The following is a 22666-nucleotide window of genomic DNA, read 5'->3' as shown; positions in this document are numbered from 1 at the left end:
TCAAGTGCTAATGTAATATAATTGACTGCTCTTCGCCGTACCACATATATACATTTTAGAGAAGGGTATATATTTTTATGATATTATGCATCATTACAGAAGGGACTGGTCGTATACCAACCAACTGCCCTAAAATTCCACTAAAGGCCCAACATGCTTAAATCAGCAACCTGCATGGAATTGTCCAGCTTGAAGAGCCATTTTAGAGGGCTTTATTTAACTCAACAGGTTTGCGATGGCTGTGTCCATCAGTGCACTCTAATGTACTCCACCACTGCAAAAGCACGCCAACAGGAAGGAGACCCAGAGCACGGGGCGGTGACATCAGGGTTGCATTTCCAGCCCTGCGTTAACCGACGCCGTCAACTCCCAACACTAACCCTTAACATTGTCCCACTCTAGGCCAGGGGAGGTTCTCTGCACGCACGTCTCTGATATCCACCGGGCTTATCTGTTCCAGCGTGCCAGTTTTGACAAGGTTTGGGTTGCTTGTGGGCAGTTGATAATGAGCATGTGATCACAGCAACAGGAGGACCTCAGACAGGAAAATGCCAAAGAGCCAATGAGGCCGTGCGGGGGCAGGCACGCACCAACACTTGTTTTCTCATTAACATCAAAAGGAAAAAAATAGCCAGCATGTAGTTAAATTCATAGTTAAACTGCCTTTAAAAATGAGGTAAAGTTTTGAATTAATATAACCGGTGAAGGCTGTATTGTAATGTCCATGTCTCTCGGTGCCCTCATAAGTTCTTTTTAATCGGAAAGGACACTATTTTAGAATCTGTAAAGCACACAAAAGTAAAAGTGTAATTCCTCTCCACAGGCCAAAGTCAACAACAGCATTTACTTTTATACGAGGAAGGATTTATTTTCAAGAACACACTCATATTACAGGTTCTAACAGAGTTCAAAAGAAATCCTTTCCTAATTTGTACACATCCCTAAATAGGGGAGATATTGCCAAGACTACAAAACTTTGCCTGGTATAAAAATAGACTTACGAGGTGTGGGCTAAGCATTGAAAGTAAACAAATATTTCCTTGCTCACGTTAAAGCGGTGTGTGTTCAGTCTGCCACGCCTTCAAGTTATTGTAGCAGCAGGCGAGCTTGTCTCGAGTCAGCTGATCGCCATATCATAAGTATCTTCAAAGCCGTAACAACTTGCCTTTTTTTATTTGATTCAAGTAAAAAGAGGAAGGTGGTCTGACATCTTATTGTTATCCCTTCGTTCAGATGACAAAGAATCCCTTGCGGCCGAGATGTCCAAACAATATTAACTGCGGACATCTTGCGGCCTTGTTTCGCTTTACCTCCTCTACCTATTGAACTTTATATATTGTCTATTTAATCCACGGAACTAATCCAACTGCAGGGGCTGTCAACTGCAGACAAATCAGAAGCTCAGGTCTGCATGTTCATGACACGCATATATTTAGTACGGAAAACAAGTGTGACATGAAGCCTGAGTGTTTGCTGCCCTACACAGAAAATAATCTTGGGATTTTTATGGTGGGAGGAGATATGGCATGAAAACAGCATGTGGCTTCCCAACATTTCCCTCGGAGACAGACCTTGGAACCTCGTGTTCCTTTCCAGAGTCATGGTGCGTAAGAGAGATCAACGGGCGAGCGGGAGTGTTTGGCCGGAGCGCATTGTGATTCAATTGAAGTTTAGTCTTGGCTCCACTGAAGAGACGGTGATTAACCGCATAGATTTGGCACAAGTAAAGACAGAAGGGACCATTTCACCTTGGAAGGCAGACAATAATCTTCCAATTTGGCAAGGAAAAAGACGTGACTTGGATGTGAAATGGATGAAACCAACAGAGCTAGGCATACAGGCCCTGAATTTAAGAGAGAATATTTATAATGTTCTTAATATATCGTATTTAAATTGTATTAATTTTTTTGACCAGTGGTTCTCAACGTGGGGTCCTGTGGCCCACAGGGGTCCTATAAGAGGTTTAAGGGGGTCTCCAGCAAAATGAGAATAGATTAAACTAGATTAAGTATGGTGTGGAAGTTTGGATCATATCCAACAATAAATATAACCTCAGACTGGGGTCGCAGAGACAAAATCATATCAAACTGAGGGTCCATGGAATTAAAAGGTAAAGGTTGTATCACTAGTCTCCATCTTATGAGAAAAGAGACTCTGGTCGAGCGCGCCCCCCAGCTTCAGCGGGTCATGTGAGGTGACTGGTAAACGTATACGAATGTGACGATGTAAATCAGAGCCAAAAAAAAAGGGCGAGTGTAAGTTGAGGCCCCACCTGAACTCGTTGAGCCCATCCACCATTCTGCTGTAGGCCAGGGCCCTCTGGCTCGCATCAGCTGACCGACGACTCATCTTCATTGCCTTGGCAGAGACGGAATAAACACACAAACATACACAGATGGAAAACGCACACATTTTTCCAGAGTGAGTATTAAAGTTGACAGCCTGGAGGAAATATTGTTACATGGGAGAGGAAGTCAGGAATGTGTGGAATAGGAAAGGGACATAGAAATAGAAGGGGCATGTGTGAATTTGGAAGCACTCCAGGGCCTTAGCGCTGCCAGAACACCCTGGAAGTGAAACCACAGGAATACGAGGTATGACCAATGACCAGTCAATCTGTCTGACACCAGTACCTCTCATTACAAGCAGGGGAATATGTGTTCATAGTCTATTCATATCTCAGCACTAAATGGATGTTGCTGACAGTTATATCTCCACCGTGACAATGGAAAGGGTTTACGTTTACGTCTATCAAGGAACAGATCTCGATGCATATCTCTGTTCAAATATTATCTTTTGTCTATTTACAGCTAATCGAGCTTGACATGAGCCAAAATATGAACAATTTAACCACTTATTTATATGGGCACATGAGGGAAGGCAGCATCACTAGAAATGGCAACCACAAAAATAAGGGTTCCAACTTACACAAAACAGCGCGCGCGCGCGCACACGCACACACACACACACACACACACACACACACACACACACACACTACCTGCTCAATGGCACTCTTGAGTTTGTTCATGTGGCTCTCGAACAGCGGGAAGTGGGAGAAGAAGAAGTCCTGGAAGCGGTTGTTCTCTTCGGGGTCCGGGGACAGCAGGAAAATTACCCCGATGGCGATCTTCTTCTTCCGCGCTACGCCCAGACTGGGCCCCCCGCTCTCGTCAGACATGTTGAAGCTTTCCTCCACTGACCTGGAAAGAAACAGGGGTATGGTGGACATTTTTATTTTATTTTTATATACAGATACACAAAAAAGATAAGGCCTGACAGGGCATTAGGAAGCTGCCTCCAGATATGTGACTAGACATGTTTACAATGTGTATGCCATGTACATATTATTGCAGTAGCAAAAAAAAAATTATTCAATTATGTCATGGTTGAAGCACACGGTTGAGTGGAGGCTCCATCAGCACGATTTCTGAACCTGTTTGGCATCCACATGTATTACATGCAATGTCCAAACAAATGTACCATGAAATAATATTATTGCTTTATACCTCTTTACAAATAAATTGATGGTTCATTTGGCTTTTATAAATTATGTGTGAGGTCCACTTAAATATTTGCTTACGTGCAAAGATGAATATTAAAAAAGTATCCATCGGCTTGTTTGAGGGATAGCAGATGGTCTATTATCTATGACATTAGACACAGAAAGTTTGACCATTGAAGCGATGCATTTTGGGGTCAGTGCTTTATAAAGCCAATCATTGATGGATTTATATTGACCCAACAGCAGATCCTTCGCCTTGTCAGTGTACAGACCGTGGTGCTGATTTGCGCAAAACAACGGTAAAACTGAAGTCGGTATTGAACAGTCACGGCCTCCTGACACATGCACACACCCTCTAAACACCCAATGTGCCTCACCATCTGGGGAAAACCCCGTTCTCCAGGCTGGTGGTCTGACTGCGGAGCCAACGACGCTGATAACTGGAGGCACAGCTGCTGGTCAGGGAGGAGCCAGGGGACGGGAACGGAGTGATTAACAAGCTGCTCAGAGACGCTGTGAACGGATGCATGGGAGGAGACAGGGGAGGATAACAGAGAATCAGCAGCAGAAGGGGGTTTAGAGGAGGAAATGATGGAACATAAGTCAGGAGGGAGGATGGAACAGTGACAACAAGAACTGAAAAGTGAAGAATGAGTCAGTCCACCAGTGCAAGGATTTACTCACTCTCAACAGTGGGCAGTAGGCGCACACACACACACACACACACACACACACACACACACACACACACACACACACACACACACACACACACACACACACACACACACACACACACACACACACACACACACACACACACACACACACACACACACGATTGCCATGGAGATCATGAGCCACAATGACTCCCATAAACAGTGAGACTAATATACACAGAAATAGCTTGAGAGATACTCATAGTTATAGACAGGCAAAGTAACATCTCAACAAGGTGGAGGTAAAAACACTTTCAAAGGGTCAGATCAAGCTCCTGATAAACACCCCCACCCCCCCACCCCCCAACAAATAACTGGATAGCCATCATATGGGATCCAATTTCAGCCAGCGAGCCAACGGTCACATGCTGGTGCTGTTGGAAAGCTTAACACCAACCAGGCACGTTACTAACAACAACCTGCGCGCCGCACGCACGCACACACACGCACACAAGCACACCCCCCCCCCTGGTGTAACTATTGATGATAAGTGCCGACTGGCTGAGACATAAATAACTGTGTGGACAAGGTTCACATTTGAGCGTGTGTCTGTGTGCCTTTGTTTGTGCACATTCTACTGCACGTGTCAAACTCAAGGCCCGCGGGCCGAATCAGGCCCGCCAAGTCATTTTATGTGGCCCACAAGAGCTTAAAAGGCATATGATTGTCTTAAAATAAAAGTCTATGCTGCTTTACAGCATACAGTGACCACAAACTACCTCTCCCACAATGCATGTCAATTTTGTGACCCACAAAATGACGGCATCCTGCTACTAGATTGCAGTGTTTCCATATCGGCGTTTAACTAAAGAAGTTTTCTAACAAGTGACGGAGTTGAAAAAGATGTTTAAATAATCCCTAAATGTCCAACAAGCGAAAAATTGATGCAGAGGGAAGGCAATTTAATGAAAGAATGGAGAGCGAATACATGTTTGTGCTTCAAGGAGAAAAAACGGTATGTCTTCTGTGTTACGAGGCAGTGTCTGTGATGAAGGAACACAATTTACGTCTGCATTTGTGACACCAAACACTGAGCCAAGTATGCTAAATTTAGCCTCCAAGAAAAAAATCTAATTGTCCAAGAATTAAAAGGCAGACTGCAATTGCAGCAGAATATGTTTACAAAAGCTACAGCCAAAAATTATGCAGCAGTGAAAGTTAGCTTTATTGTGGCTCAAGAAATTGCCCAAGCTTCCAAGTGTTTGTCAGAGGGTGCATTTTTGAAGCGGTGCACGCTAAAGGCCCCGACCAGATACAGACTTTTCAAAAATGTAAAAGTTTGTCAAGAAACACCATCGCAGACCGAGTTAAGGAACTAGCAGGCGATCTGACAACACAGCCGGCCAAAGAGTCACGCAGTTACCTGGCTTTTTCATTAGCTGTTGATGAAAGCACAGACAACCCGGATACAGCGCATCTATCCAGTTTTATAAGAGGCGTGAAGGAAGACTTCACTGTCAGTCAGGAGCTCTTGGATGTAGCTGCCACGCATGGGACAACGATGGGGAGGGACATTTTTGATGCGGTGGAGAGGTCCATAAGTAAAACTAAATGACCCTGGGAAAAGTTGGTGGAGCTAACTACCGATGGCGCACCTGCATTGTGTGCATCACCTCATCGCCTTCACCTAGATCTTGACCAATATAGCTGTGAACTGAGACAATCCTATTTTGAGTTAATTACATCTTGTCACACATGTTCTTAGCAGCCCACAATTATTTGTTGTACCAAAGTTCTGCCCCTCTCTCAGTGACAAACATCAACTTTGTTCAAAACTTGAACAAAGTTGATGTAATAACTTGTGTTGTGTTGATATTTGTCTTTGTTATTCACTTGAAAAATGTGATCTTTGATTGATGGAGTAATGTGGGTTTTTCAACCTGATAAATTAAAGGGATTTATGTTATAACACAGAGCAATGTGCTTACATATAATTTTACATTTATGTAAATGCATGTACAATATTTGAATAAATAATAATCAAATGCAGAGACTGACTAAGGAGTAGTTACATTTATACAGTGTTACAGTTACGACCGGCCCTTTGAGGGCAACCATAATGCTGATGTGGCCCAGGCTGAAAATGAGTGTGACACCCCTGTTCTATAGTGTTTGATTGGTTGTTATTATCTGGGCTTATTTTTTTCTATATGTCTGGACCTTCCTCATCATTATGTCATGTTGATTCATTGTTTTCTGTCTTAATTATATGTTTTTTCTGAATGTACAGACTTAATGCTAAACATCAATGAACTCAATAATGCCAAATGGAGGGTGTGAAAGAAAAGGAAAAGGCAGAGGTGCAGTGTGCAGAATTTAGTGGCATCTATCGGTGCCCAACCAACTAAAATTCTCTCCCCATGACAGTGCAACATGGCGGCCTCAATGGAAGAGACGGTGGCCGCGAACCTTGCGAAAACGCAAAAGCCCTCTCGAGAGTCAGTGTTTGGTTTGTCTGCTCTGGGCTACTGTAGAAGAATCATGACTGTGCAACATGGCGGCCTCTGTGAAGTGCACCCACACCCATGTGATAAAAAAGGCTCATTCTAAGGGAACCAAAACACAACTACTCTAATTTTCATGGGATTACACACTAATTAAAACATACTCATGAATATTAAATTCCATTTCAGGCAAGTCTGTTCCCTAAATTCTACACACTGCACCTTTAAGAAAGAGAAAGCGATCAAGACTATGACACAACTAGCGACACACACACCTTGTGGGGTGTGCCATTACTGTACATGACATGCGTGTGTGCGTGTGTGTGTGTGTGTGTGTGTGTGTGTGTGCGTGTGTGTGTGTGTGTGTGTGTGTGCGTGTGTGTGCGCGCAGCTTACGGGGATGTGAGGCTGGAATTAGAACTTAATTTACTAGGTTTTTATTAGATTGGGGGGGCTGCTATATTAAATTCTGCTCCATGTGACCTGGGTTGGACAAGAAAGGAAAAGATTCCTGCCATGCCAGCCATTCCGGGGGGGGCGGGGGCGCACTGATGGGGGCTGATGGAGGGACTTGGGGTCAGTTTCCATTGCACAAGCTTTTCAAGGGTCCTAAAAAACCCAGCGATCCTCTAGCCGACCCTGCTCACCTCTACATCACTCCATCTGTCTGTCTGTCTGTCAGCGAAATAGATTTCATTTCAAATCCCTAGAAGTACTTTCCCACTTGCAGCGGAACATCTCTCAGTTACTTAAAGTGGGAAGTACCCAGTCCAAAAATTATATTCAAAACTACAACGGTCCCTGTTCTCTAAAGTTTTTTGTGAACCTTCATCCCTGTCGATAGTTTACTGACTACAACTACAGTAGCTACACTGCTTTATCAAATTCAAGTTCAAGTGGTTATTTGTCACATACATATACATACGGTCATACATATATGCAGTGAAATGTCATCACACCCGGTGATTACACACAATAACCTCTATAAACTCTAAAAATACTAAAATGTGCGGAATCGACGCGAGGTGCTCGCGCAGGCGGCCCCGAGGGGCGGGGCCACAATCGCGATTCTGGGTTCTATAATTATATAATAGAATTGTCTGTGTTGTATTAAATATGCATTTAAATCCTCACACATTTGACTTTGACTTTCACTACTTTTCACTACTGTTTATGCCGAATCGTTGCGTACTTGCCGAGAAAGGAACCTGCCACTAACGATGGAAACCGCGTTTAGAGGAGCACATGCATAATTCAAATCCATGGAATGGCTATTTCTTTAAAAGTGAATGCCAAATAAATCAATTAACCAAATATGGGATTTTTCTTTCCAAAAATAATCGTACAGATAATCATTTTAACAATACAATTTATTAAAAAAAAAAAAAAAAAAACATTAATGGAATACCTTTGCAGAGCAGCTTGTCGCCTTTCAGTTTCATACAGCTACACACACACTCTTAACAAAATGTGGAACATGCTCTAACGTGAGAGGTGTAAAGCTGCCTTCAGTCAACTCCACCACTAGCTTTTATCACACACACACACACACACACACACACACACACACACACACACACACACACACACACACACACACACACACACACACACACACACACACACACACACACACACACAATGTATGGAATTATGAATGTGCGTTTCTCCACCATATAAGAGTCCTAGGCGGAGGACACTGGGTGCTGTGTAACTCCAAACCTCCCCCACAGACAGTCTCTGACACACAAACAACAAAATTGTTGGGAAGGACGGCTATTTTGACCCAGGCCTACACGCACGCTTCCTTCTTAAACCCATTAGCTGCATTATGGCTCTTGGATTGGGGAGTTCAATGAAACCAGTGCGTTTAAAATGAACTGAAGGTTGAGCTCAATAATCGATGTAGAACAGAAACAAATCCACTCAACTCTCAGTTTACCTTTACCTTGTCTCAACAAATTCAAATTTTGAGTTGACCATATGAACAAATAATTTAACTATTTTGCCAGTTAGGCCAAAATAGAAATCTAGTATATTCTGATGAATTCTAGGACCTTTTTCAGCATTTTTTTGTGTAAATGCAAATATTTATAGTATTGTCAATTAACAAATAAATAACTATAAAACCACACACTGATAGTTAACAGAACAGTAGGGCTACGAACCCCATTGGTTGTAGCCTTTTTCTCCCCTTGTTGCATCACCGCCACTGTGGCCCGAGCAGGTGAAAGCAGTGGCAGACCAAGTCAAGGCTGCGTATGAACCATGTGCATTGTTGGCCAATCCGGGCTTTTCCTTTACTAGTCTCGTTCACCTACCTGACCTGGCAATGCCGCTGTCCCGCTCGTCGTACATCCCCCGGCCGGGCATGTCCATAGGGTTACTGTGGCCTGCGGGGGGGGGGCGACAAAAAGGACATGTTAGAAACAGAGCGAGAAACAGAAGGACGTCGTCCCGGACACCTCTCGTCTGCTGGAGTGCTCCAGATCAAACTGAAAGCAGCAGAAAGCAACTCCGCCAGTCTGCACCTCCTCTTCTGTCTACGCACATCAAACTCTTTGTTTATGCCATGAGGAGTCCGTTTATCGAGTTGTCCGCTCATCACAAGCGTAGTTTAAATTAACTATTGAGCTTATACTATAACTTCTGGTTGTAAAAGCCATGGTGATGGCCATGCCCTCAATACGAGCATTGCGGGTGTTGTGTTAAATGTTGTTTGGAAGACAGATTCTCATGTTGCTATGAAGGCCTTTATGTTGGAAAGAAAAACACGTCAAAGCAGCATACTAGAGGGGTTTTCCACCACTGTGGTGATGTGCTGCTGCTTGCAGACTAGCACCATGACTGAATAGCTAACTTTACACATTATATGAAGGCCGCAGATTTTTCAATATGAAAAAAAAAAAGTTCTGCAATTAAATGGTCTATTCCCCATTCTATTTTCATAATATGTAGTCCTACAAGCAGAATAGACAAAATAACATGCATGTGATGGTGCCTGCTATTCAATACTTGGAAGGGGCTAGAGGAAGAAAAACGAAATAAAAAGTCCAGCTCTCAAGAAGTGTGAATACAAGAGCATCAGTTGAATCCGCATTTAAAAGCAGCACTGTCCCGTTGACATGATTAATGGGATCAATCAACACGGGATTTGCTGAAAGACGTCTGTTAGTGCGAGTGCATGTGCGTGTGTGAGTTCTTGCACGCACTCTGCCTTATGGCCATTCCAGTGTTGCATGACTTAACAGGGTTGTAGGCGAGTGTCACTGCAGCTTGGGATGAGTATTTTAACAGACGTCAACACCCGTGCAGCAGCACTCTGTGTTTGCAAAGGTTTCACCCTCTGTGAGAGGATCCAGGATGTGGAGGCCAGGGTAAAAAAGGAGTACGTACTGTTGGGAAGACTTTTGGCCAAAAAGGCAACATATGGCATATGACGGTAAACGAGCGTCATATGTTAGCACTAAAGTGAAAGGGAAAGTTAAACATTGCAATTTTTCTATAGGAAATAAAGATTGGCAATATTGCTTGACGAATGTATAGCTGTTATCTAAATGGCACGAAAGCACATGTAGAAATGACTGGTTCACAAGTATAAAAGGCTTAATGGTAGAAGTTTCAGGAAATAGGCGGGTTTTCTTAGTAGCTAAATGCTTCGCAGTCACACCAGTAAGAAGTGAAGAACCTGAACTTTTAACAGTTTGAGTGTGGTTTTACTGAAAAACCACACATTAAAAGTTGACTATTCCTAGATAAATGGCTTGACACTCAAAACAAAATGACAGTAAAAGATTTGGTCACAACTGATGCTGAACATTGCCCATCTATATTGCCTGGAAAGAAACTGCCCTTGCATTGTGACAAATGCATCGTGAGTAAAGCCCCTTTCCCACTTGCACTGCAAGCCGTGAATCTATTGGCAAAAGTTCCGTATTGGTGTCATGTGGGAATGGCAGCCACGTCCATGTTCCGTAAAAGCCGTTTGCTAAATTTCCCCATTCTCGAATAAGTACAAATTCCGGCAAAGGGCCGGTACGGCTGTGAATGGAAGTGTGTGGGAATGGATGCACTTACATTTCTGTAAACTAGGGACAAGCCCAAATAGTGGGTTTTTACGAATATTTATTTTGCACAAATATTTTTTAAATTATTTGTTTTCGGGAAGAAAACCTTCTCAATAATGCCACTCAGACCCTAGGCGTGTCTTTTACAATTATGGGTGTGGTGCAGACATCGGGCACAAGCATTTGGCTTGCCCGGCGACTGCACCACAGTGTGGTGCAGTCGCCGGGCAAGGAGTCTGTCGCCGGGCAAGGAGTCTGCCGCCGGGCAGACTGATATAATAACATTGTTAGGGTTATTGCGTCTGGGGACGGGGGCTCTGTGCCCTCAGTCAGCGGAGGGAAGAGATGGGGAGCGAAGCGCTGGTCTCAAAACCGATTATGTTGCCTAGTCTCTCGTGACGACAGACACCTCTCGCATTACGTACTGCACCCCTAACAGTCCTCTATGTGGGAACAGACTCCATACGGAACTTTTCTGTGGGAATGACTACCAAGTGCATTTTCCGGATATTTTTATCCATCAATGTTATGGATTCCATGTGGGAAAGGGGCTTAAGTGAGCAAGAAGTGAGGAAGAATGTACAAGGAACAAGGGAGAGCAGAGGTTTACTAAAAACTAAAACTACAGCCACCAACAAATGTGAGCAGATCAACCCATGCACTGTGCATGCTTCTTTAAAACAAATTGCAGACCAGATAAGGGCCAGATAGCAGTTTAAATTGTTTGCCTTATCCTGCTTCCATGTACGGGTGGTGTTTGCGACACATGTGAAAAACACACCCACGGGTGTGGGTCGCAGTGCGGGAGGTGACCGCAACATTTTGCGGCAGTCGCCCAAGGCGTGATGGGGCCGCATGTCTGGTTGCCTGGAAACGCTGGTGGGGCTCTATTCATCTTGTGCATTTGGGGACTGGTTTGAATATCTCTGCGTGGGTCTTTGTAGGCTCTCGGCTTCTCTGCAGGTTTGGGGTTTTTCTGCCGCTTGGGAGTAATTAGGAATCACTAATTGGGTAACATTTGTGTGTACAGACCGGTGGACACATCACACACATCCTCCTGATTGAGTCTCTCTTTTATTCTCCTTTATTGCTCTAGTTGTTACAGGGAGAGGCCATGTGCCATACAATATAATTATGTTGTGTCAATTACATATTGATATTTATTTGTTAAGGTTTTTTTTTTTTTTTTTTGTTTGTTTCACTTGTGGTGATTATCCCCTTCTGGGAGAAGCAATGAAAATGAGTTGTTTAGCATGCTAATGTTGTTCTCTGAAGAGGGGGTTTGGTGGGGGCCAGCAATGTATAAAAAAAAAATGCTGCTTTTTCCTCTCATTCCACAAAGGATGGACTTGGTTCTTGATGATTACTAAAGATTGGCTTTGCTGGTTGAGAATTTGAACTCCACTGACAGCACAGGTTAAAAAACAAAAACACAACTAGTAGCCATGATAGTCAGTGGCCACCACGTATTTGACAGCCATGATCCTTTTCAGTAGTTGAAAGCCAAGCAAATATGATCAAAATCATCCCAATGCATTGAACCCCACCGTTTTTAAATAAAACATTAACCATGTTTGCAGCTACTATCTGACCCAGCTCGGTTGCAAGGCATGCTGTGACATTGCATGCAACCACCGCAACCAATGACCAACCTTCACACAAACATGCAGCATATCCAAGTTCTGCCCGACTCGCCGCACCACCACCAGCACCACGTCTACGACTACTATTAAAGCTACTTCTTCTACTGAGGCTGCTACAACAGCTGCACACGCATGCAAACTGCACAGACGTTGGCCATGGCCGATGCGAGCGCCAACCTGAAAAGAAAGACGCGCTCTTGATGAGGCGCAGGGGGCCCTGCTCAGAGTATGCCCGCCGAGGACTGCAGAGCTGAGAGAATCCTGCGCAGCACAAACCAAAAAACAACAAAAAAAAAGAAGACAGAGGGAGGAAAAGGACAAGACATGAAACACTGTTAGTGAAGCTGAAGTGAGGATGAAGGATTGAGCCTCCCGGCCGTCGAGACCTTTTGTTATCCACAACCCTTAGTTGTGTACATGACGCGAGGCTTTACAGACAGGTCAGTAAAAGGCTCACAGAAAACACACAATGAGACAGGTGGAGAAAAAAAATAAAAAAATAAAAACATCTTTACACTTGGGATTTGCCCATTGTGTCTTCTCTGTGAGGATGAAAGGAGTTTATGTTAGATGATAAAAGATCACTGGAAAAGACATTTCTGGGAGGTTCAGACATGTGGCAAACTTTAGACAGACTTGTGTGAAGTTTTGTTAAAGGACTCCTCTAATGACCTCATCAACTCCATCCAATTAGTTAAGAATCTCTGAACACGGTCAAATTCAAAACAAAATGTTTACCAGAGCCAACCAGTCACTAATTATTAGGCTCTATTTACATAACTTTGAGACGCAAGTAACTAATGGTGACGATAAAGCCTAAATAGTTCCACACAATGCCTAGTGTTCACATAATTGAGACTATTTGGCGCACTATTGTTCAGGCAAGGGATCATAAAAACAATTTGTGTGGCAGCGGGAGGAGCATATATGTGAGAGCTGTTGCAACATTTTATATTTGCATAAGAACAGTTTGCAAACAGGAAGGGCCAAGCAACATCTGTCCCAACCCCGCAAATTTCTACACAGGTGTTTTGAACTGCCCAAGTTAACTGAAGAAAAACTAGCTGTTAATACAGGAATCAAATAAATAATAATACAGGATAATAAAGACGCTAAATAATAATAAAAGGGAGTAAAAAATATATTCTATTCCCTCGCTGCTAACAGGACATTACAGAATGTCATTTAAGTAATTTCCCCCTGGGATTATTAAAGTATTTCTGAGTCTGATTCTGATTGCCTTCATCATAAAATGAGGCCCTTCAAGAAAAGATAATAAAATGCATCATTCCACATATCAAAAAAAAGTTAGCATCCATCTTGATCTTAACGCTGTCTCAGGGCAACTGCTGCAGTTACCTATGTTTCCTAGGAGACTGTTGTTCTGCTCAGGTTTCAAGGTGTTGGGGTCCTGCCCAATGAACTCTAGACTGTCTTGTAACCTGCCCAAAAGGAAAAAAGAATGTTAGCCAGGGAAGGGGTTTGTTTTTGTTTTTTTTGCTTTTTTTTTAACCGTTATGGCAGATTACTGAAAAAGGGAGGGAGCAAAGAATAGATAATAATAATTATAATAATAATAAAGTGATAGAGAGAGATAATGGCCAGAGCCGGAATTCACCACAGTGGGAGGTAAAACAGTACGACTGATCTTGAGTATGACAGGCAAAGCGTAGTGTGCATTTATAAACAAATGTGTATAAAAATTGGATTGATTCCACTGCCAGCGGGTAGGTGTGTCTGTGTGTGCCTACTTACGTGTTCATGCTTCCATAGACACTGCCTTCTGTCCGAGCAGTGAAGACCTTACTCAGCATTAGCTGAGGTGGCGACCTGATTTGAAGATAGAGAACGACACAGCCAGCAGAGTGAGTGCATACTGAATATGCGTGTGTGTGTGTGTGTGTGTGTGTGTGTGTGTGTGTGTGTGTGTGTGTGTGTGTGTAAAACATATCATCAAGGAATACTTTCCGGAGACCTACATTTCTAGGGTTAGAAAATTTAAACTAAAATTCTCCTATTTGTGTGCTCATGGTTGCTGTACACAAATCAACAAGGGAGGGGTGAGGTGTCACTATCAGTTATTCTTTTCTCTGTTTGCTCGTGATACAAAATGTGGAATTTTATCGATCGGGTTCAGATAATTTTGTCCTCTAAAAATGTCCTTTTGTCCAAGCTTGAAAGATGAACCTCTTCCAAATTGTACTCAGCCCACATTGGCTTGGGTTCAACTGTTGCTTGGACGCTCTCCTAATTTTCACATTCCTGTCGTCCCCATTAACTTGCGTTTATTTTATATAGATTAAATTTAGTTTCCTGTTTTCAAAAAGCGATCTAAGATTTTACACTTAGAACGTTTACCGTTGTGTGACATTTAATCAAATGAGAACCTGCAGCAGAATAGAACGTCTCTGCGAGGTTGTGCCATGAACAGTTATAAATGATGGGAATCAAGGTTTGAATAAGGACGGGGGTGAAAAATAGCAAACTCATCCTTTAACCGTTTGACCAAGCTAAATAAACCACAAATTGATGCCATAAACGTTGAACAAATGTCAAAAATAACCATATTTATGTCACCTTATCTGGTGAATCTTTAGGGTAGAGCCTTTGTAGCTCATAGCCACAGAGCCAAACATCATCTCCCCCAACATGACCACGTCAGACGAACACCTGGAACCCTATAGGGAGGAAGAGGAGGGCCAGAAAGCGAGAGGGGGAGGGATGGAGCAAAAGATTTTAAGTATTTAAGAGTAAAGATCATGGCAAAGTATGAACTCACTACCCTGACTGTTTTTTTACTGTGTGTGTGTGTGTGTGTGTGTGTGTGTGTGCGCAACCTGGAAGCGGAGGCCCTGCTCCTTGGTTTCTCGGGGCTCCGAGGCGGAGGAGGAGGAGCTGTCCAGGGAGCTGCTGCTGCCCCCTGTAGGTCGGAGCTGGCAGCACTTCCCAAACATCTTAACCTGGCCCTCGTTGCATAACCGCTGTGGGGAAAACACACATTTAAGTAGCTTACAAATGAGACATGGGTTCAGGCACAGAGATGTTAAGTGTCTTTTGGCACCTCAGCAAGGCACCTAAAAATGTGGATCAATGGAGGGGGCATGTGTTCAATGATAGGGATTTGAGTCCCAGCAGGACCTTTGGGGTTTTGGAAGATACTAAGCAGCACATTTAAAGCAGTGTGAGGCTCAATTGAAACAGAATGCACGTGGGTTGTGAGTGTAGGGATTAGGAGGATATAAACGCACTTTAAATAACCATCTGAGTGTTTGTGTGTGCATGAGAGAAAAAAAAGAGCAAAGGTGATAGACGGATATAGTGGCAAAAGAGAGGGGAGTTACAAAATGATAGAAATGGGATGAGAGAAATAGGAGAAAGAGTATATTGTGTAGAATATTTGTGCACAGCTAAAGATGTGTGAGTATATTCATTTTGTTTGTAAGTGTAGGTGTGTGTCCTGCCCTTGAGTGTGTACTGGGAGATGGTGGCCAGGAGCATGTGACTATCAGCCAAAATTTAACAGATGCTTATTTAGACTGTGGAGAGAGAGAAAAAAATAAAAAATAAAATAAAAACTGTTGCATTCTTATGGAAAGGAAATGTCCATAAAAGAAACAAGTAAACAAACTTAAATCTAAATGAAAAAAAGCACAATAATAAATAAAGAACAATAAAGCCCAAATGGCTGGGCCTTTATTTAATTGTATTCAAAGTATTTATTTTGTCGAATACTTTGATTGAATACAAGTAGTCTCTACTCTTTAACTTTTCAACAATGCGCATTACTACTCCCCAACACTTTTTCCCTCTGTCAGCCACTTGTTTTCCCCCCCTCACAATCCATCCCTCTTTTCCATTCTTTCCATCCACCCTCTCTCTCTCTCCATTCCCACTGCTTTGCATTTTAATACCGTCTCCATTTATTCCCTCCACTATTTAATCCCAGTAATACAATGAAAGGTTTGGATAAAAGAATGGCAGGCTGTAAATGGCGTAGAAAAATATCCTTAAATCAAAATATTTTGAAGGGAACCCTACCCGGTCATATTCGTCACAGAAACGATTTCCCCCGGTTAAAAAAAGCAGTCATGTGACGTGACACACAAGTCACCCAGTGGGTGGCTAAGCTCCAACCTCGCAGAATGCACACAATGCATTGGCAATGACACACACACAGACACACAGACACACACACACACGTCCAGTAATGGCACACCCCACAAGGTGTGTCGCTATTTGTGTCATAGTCTAGATCTCTTTCTCTTACCTTATTGCAATTCTATATGCTGTGTGTCTGCTGCAAATGGTAGCTTCAGAAACACACGTTTATTGAGAGCAGGGTGTTGAGCAAATTGAAAGTCTGATTCCCACTGTCAGCCAGCTAGAGGTCCGCAGGGTGTGTGTGCCCCTATGTGCGCGCCCATACACACAGGGGATGTGGATAAATCTGTATTACCTTTTATCCTCCTTCAGTGGCTTTATATTTGCGTGAAACTGAGATAGCTTCATACTCCAGTTTTAGTGCCTAAATTAACCGTGATGACAAGATTTGATCCAAAATGATGTACTGTTTTATTTTAATATCAAATTGGACAATGCATGCAGTTCAATGTAGTAATTGACAGCAGTTGGGTTATTTTAAATTGGATTTTGAATATATTAGCTAATACTGAAAAACAAAGGGTGTGTGTGTGTGTGTGTGTGTTGGAGTGACTGACATTATTCCCAGAGAAAGCCAGAGATGTAGACAGTACGTTAGAGAGCGAGAGACAGAGAAACAGCAGTGCTGTCATGTGAGTAAAGAAGAATGCTGCTTCCACATCGTCAGCTGACGCTATTATTACTGCAGATAAGAGACACGCCGACAAACAAGCCGCTCCTCTGTCTCACACACACACAGAGTGAGAGCGAGAGATAGAGAGAGAGAGAGAGAGAGACAGAGAGAGAGAGAAAGACAACATAATTACTCAAAAACAACATGAACATAGTTGACATTCAATAACAATAGAGCTGGGAGATATTGGGGACAATCACAATGTCCCAATATGTTTGGACCAAGTACCTCAAGGTTGATATGCGTCGATAATTTGAGGTAAACTTTTGAACCCTTACAAACTATCATTACCAACTACACTGCATCAAACAACATGATGACATACAGTATGTCCTGGCTTTCAGGATAACCTATTGTATGGTAAATGGAATGCGCATATATATATATATATATATATATATATATATCTCTCTGATTACTGACGACCCACTCTACCTCATGAGCGTAATCAGTTCAGCGACTGACTGTCCCAGGTATTAAGTTCTGGTACATGAACACGCGCTGTGCAGTTCATGCCGCAGTACAGGGGTAGCAAATTACTTCTCCAACCGGTCAGCCTCAACCAGGAGAGCCCTACCTAAGAACAGTCCCCCACATGGGCCAATCAGAACGAGGCCGTACAAATGCTAAAGACCAAACGGGAACCCCCCCCGCTTCCCATTCGCTCAACACATTCCCTGCCTTCCGCTGATAATCCCTGTGTTGGTTGGAACTCCCTGTCAGGGCGTCCTGGTAGATCACCAGGGCGAAGCTCAAATGGTGTCCTGTGCCTCGGCCAGGTCAGGTTGGCCCTGTCTGTCTGTTTTGAGTCCCAAATCTGATCATTTTTCGGATCAGAGGAGGGGGCAAACGAATCAAAATGCTTTCCATTTATTCTGTGGAACACTTAAAGCAAGGAACTTTTGCCCAGGGTCTTAAATTAACACAACATTCAAAACGTCCAAGGGGAGGTGGAGTCCTTGGAACTTGCATGATGGCACCATTCATGGATTATTACAACATTGGTGGCTGCTACCATGCCGCGACGGTGCGACATACATACGGTGAGGTACTAACTTTTTAAGGCAACCTCCCGTTTTTCCCGACTCGGACCATCCGATCACGACTATTTGGGTACATTTTACGGATACCGATCCGATTAAGACTCTCAGGCCTTCATTTCACTGTAACTCTGCATCGAGATTTAGGGAATTATTACTTTAAAAAGCAACAGCGGTAGCAAAACTGTATTTCACTATGATGGTTAAATTTTTCAATTAATCCACAGTTCACATGCGAGTCGAACCGTGGAGGCGATCCGTACAGGTCCCTTCCAAGTCTGTACTTCCCTGTTAGAAGTACAGAAACACTGATAACAATGGAGACATTTGCAGCCACATTGACCAGCATTATCTCAAACGCACAAAATTAACTAAATTGACGAAAAGAAGGAACTTACTGTAGGGCTGTGACGCTGTGTCATTTTTTTCTTAACGTGGTGAAAAGCAACGTACAACTGCGGTATTGCAGTTTATCGACGGCCTGGTCAGTGTATATTACAACACGGACGCAAACACAGCTCTCCGTGCTCCCCGATCGTGGACAGCCCTGCCCCTTGCCCCCTCATCTTCACATCGAACAGCCAATTTTGATTCGTCTGACAGAGTCGGGTACAGCCCTAGAAATAATTCATCAGACCCACACCTGGCGCGCAAAGCTGAAGTGACAAGCGGGAGCAGAGCAACTGTAAGGTTTCTCCAGAAGTCCTTGAACATAGCGTGGAAGACAGTCAATGATGAGAGCTTAGCAATGATTATTGTGTTTATATTTCATATCCTCCTGTAACTTTCACCAGCAAAAAACTGGGAAGAAAAAAAGTGATGACGGTAATGAGCTCAATACCACGGTGACGTCACGTAACTGTGGTATTGCAGTTATCTCACAGCCCTAACTTACTGTGATGGGGGTCTCCTCTGCACCCCTCTTCTTGGCACTGGAATCGAAGAGGACATTACGGCCGCGCCGCTCGCAGTCCTGGTACACGATTAACCTGATCTGACTGGGCTCCAGCTGAGGGGTGGGCCAGCTGGACGAGAGAAGGAGAGGAACAGAAATGTGGAGATTGGAGAAAGTAGGGGTTGAGCGGGACAATTTGGAGTATGGGGGGCAAGATCGTTTTGTAAGAAACAGAAAAGGATGGATAGAGAAAGATGGAAAGCGAGATAGAGGGATGGAGAAGGAGGTAGAGAGAGGGTGGATGTAGGAGGGGAGGGGGAGAGTGGGATGAAGGGAGAGAAGGATGGAGAGAGTAAAGAAAAAAAACAAAACACAATTACATTACTACAATTCAGTCAACAGTGCAGATTCTGATATAGTTATTGACAATGTTTGTCACTAGAACAAAGTGATTGTGTTTGTCCAAACAGGAGTAAGGGTGATGAAAGGAAGGTTAAGAATCGCACATTTTGTTAACAGCAACATCTCTTCATTGCTCAGTTGTCAATTGGGAACCCTCTCACTAAACTTCTTGCGTTCCTTTCAGAGTTCCCAGCCCTTCATATTACCACTTTACAAAGTTAAAAGCACCTTGAAAAGAAACACATAACATAAACTAGGGCTCCCTGGACCATTTATCAATACAAAGGACCCAAGAATTGACTTGTGTCCTTAGAAAGTACTTCCTTCGGGTTCATTCTGGGTAAGAAAGGACAAATTTTCACTCCGTTTTTACATTGTTGATTAAACTAATGCCGAGATATCTGGGTCAATGCAGTTGGTAAACAATGCATCCAGAGAATTTGGGGTGGAGCAAGGAGATATACAGTATATCCTGGCATTTTATAGCATTCTTGGATCATGCAATAAATGGAAGAGAATTTAAATTGTGAAAGGTGACTCCAAGCAAGGTCACATGCATGTACAGGTCTGTAAATTAACCAGCTACTTTACAATCGCCCTGTTCACAGCATAGTACAACTGGCACTGCCAAAAACAAACAACAGCATAATGCACCGATGACGTTTTACCATGGTCAAACTGTATCTGATGTCTGTCTGAAATCCAAAACAACAGTCCATATACTGACAGACACTTAAGAATTGATGGACATAATAAAAGAAAAGCAAGGGGAGGAACGAACAATTTTAATGACTTGAAGTTATTTCCTATACTGGTTGACACAGCACTCAATGTGCTGGGACTATATGTGTCAGAACTACAACTTATCCATCACATACCATCAGTGTGTGCCAGGAACAGGCAGAGGACTTAGCCAGGGCCCACACATCACCAAAATCATCTTGTCACAATTCTCTTAATAGTCAGCAGATTTTTTTTTTTTTGTTTCAAGAAACATGGCTCACTGCTATTGTATTTTGTGTTGTATTGTATTAGTGAGCAATGAAACCAAACAGGATACCGGACCAACAGGGTGAATGGTATGACTGATAAGATACACAGACATGCAATGGGACGGACCTATACATAGCCTTTTATAGGACGCAGGGTGGCCACCCATAATGTTTAGCATTTACAGGAAAACGGGTGAGGGCGAATGATGAAACCGCACCCAAATCTACCACTCATACACAGAGTCAGTACAACAGTTCAGATATGGAATCAGAGGTACTGATAAGTAGGAGCAGTTCTTGGTCATATTGACCAGCTGTAAGCTTCTCAAATTGCTCGAAAAACGCAGATAGTAAGTGATTAAAACTATAGGTCCACTAGAAGAATCACCAACAATTTAGCAAAATTGTACTTGTGCCAAAAACGCACATGATAAAATAGTTTATTTTTAATAATTATTTTAATGATAAAAACTATTGAAAGTAAGGAACTACAAACGTGTGAAGACAAGTGTCAACTCAACACAAAATAAAACTGTAGCTGTGCAGCTCCTGTTTAATCTGTTTAGTCTGATCAGTTTTGACATAATATGCAACTAGACACCAATGTCTTTGGTGACAACTCAAAGTTCTCAGTGTTCTTCCTTATTGAGGAACATAAAGAGACACTTGTGTCAGAGGATACAGTGAGTGAAATAAAGAAAAGGCCATTGCGGCTTTAAAAGCGAACGTACACAATGTGTCTGCGTTTGTGTACGTGTGGAAGTAAATTACTTCACTCATCACACCCTCCTGGAGGCAAAGCTCTTCAGGTTGCACAAGGGAGTAGTGTTAAACAAGCCAGTGTATCAAGGTGCAGCTTTGTCAGGTAAAAAGGCCCAGGGTGTTGCCTTTAGCTTACTTTGTTATTTAAAGTGCTGCTCGACAAGCAAGCTCTCAGAGCTAATAATATTGCATTTGCAATTTAGATAACAATGTGTAAAACAAACCAAAACACAAATCATGTGTATGACTGATCAATTTTGAGGTTGGGTTCAAATGAAAAGTTATTAATGTTTGATAGGAGGTGTTTTACACTGGTAGCATTATGGGAGATCCACTAGATTAGATCAGCAGTGTTTAAGTTATGTGAAGCTAGGAGGCAAACCATAGTGCAGTGGAACAGGGGGCGCAAACAGATGCAAAAAAAAAAAATAAAGCACCGCAGGTGGGAATCGGACCCAGGACCTTCTTGCTTTGAGGCAGCAGTTCAATGCAGTGCAATGCACTGTGCCACAATGTAATGGACAATAATAAACACAAGACAAAAATTACCCTTCTAGTCACAGAAAGGCACACACCAAGCGTACACATGTGTAGGCACACAAGCAACATGTCTTAGCGAGCAACACTTGGCTCCATCTGTTCGGAAAGTCCTGGGGTGCTGCAGTCGGCCATGAGCTCTGAGGCATGCAACAGTTTTCTCCACCAGAACAAGAGTACACAGGCCACTAAGCCTGTACTCCATCAGCGCCGGGATCAAACAGGGCATGCTCTTCCCGCATGGGTCAATGCAGTAACAAAATTAAAAAATTCAATGAGTAACTCTGAATTCATTTAAAGTATTGATGCGATCCTCATACAACTATCAGACAAGATTCTGTCATCAGATTCTATTATCAACAACACTCAGGAATCAACCACTGGTGAGAAATGATTTGTCATGCACGGATTGGTTGTAAAAAAATAAAAGACAGCGAGATGTCTCAAGTTCTGCTTTCAAGCAATTAATCAAAGCAGCAAAGGATTTTTGTAGCGTTTTCGCATGTTCCTGAGAAGGCTGAGCCTTTCTGTTGTCTGCTCTGATGATGAGCTCAGTCCTGCATCCAGTGGGTGACCTAATACAGGCCTGGACTACATAATGGGCTCAGGTTACATTCAACAGGCCTCGTCGGTATTCACCAATACGCTTGCTGAAGCAATTACACATCAAGGGTCCTTTTATGTTGTGTCCTCTGGTATCGTCTGTGTAATTGTACTAGCACACACACATGTTCATATCACTGTTCACACTAAAGTTTGTTCATTGGCAAACTATTGTTTGATCATTGTTCATTATGCTGATCCCCCCCCCTCACGAAATTACAAT

The 22666-nt window shown here is 43.0% G+C and overlaps 1 protein-coding gene across 1 annotated transcript in view; it reads right to left on the bottom strand.

Moving 5' to 3' along the window:
- Nucleotides 1–22666, bottom strand: part of fnip1 (folliculin interacting protein 1) — a 54800-nt gene that overhangs the window by 14866 nt on the left and 17268 nt on the right. The window contains exons 2-11 of the mRNA XM_080014393.1: nt 19148–19277; nt 15216–15359; nt 14956–15056; nt 14134–14208; nt 13738–13820; nt 12556–12639; nt 8990–9061; nt 3883–4018; nt 3002–3203; nt 2273–2358 (exon numbers count right to left, since the gene is read on the bottom strand). Coding sequence (XP_079870519.1) covers nt 2273–2358; nt 3002–3203; nt 3883–4018; nt 8990–9061; nt 12556–12639; nt 13738–13820; nt 14134–14208; nt 14956–15056; nt 15216–15359; nt 19148–19277 — 1113 coding nt within the window. The remainder of the gene's footprint in view (nt 1–2272; nt 2359–3001; nt 3204–3882; nt 4019–8989; nt 9062–12555; nt 12640–13737; nt 13821–14133; nt 14209–14955; nt 15057–15215; nt 15360–19147; nt 19278–22666) is intronic.

Source organism: Zeus faber, assembly GCF_960531495.2.
Source record: "Zeus faber genome assembly, chromosome: 14".
Taxonomy (NCBI): Eukaryota; Metazoa; Chordata; class Actinopteri; order Zeiformes; family Zeidae; genus Zeus; species Zeus faber.
The sequence above is the reverse complement of the archived record's forward strand: the minus strand, read 5'-3'. Positions and strand labels throughout refer to the sequence as shown.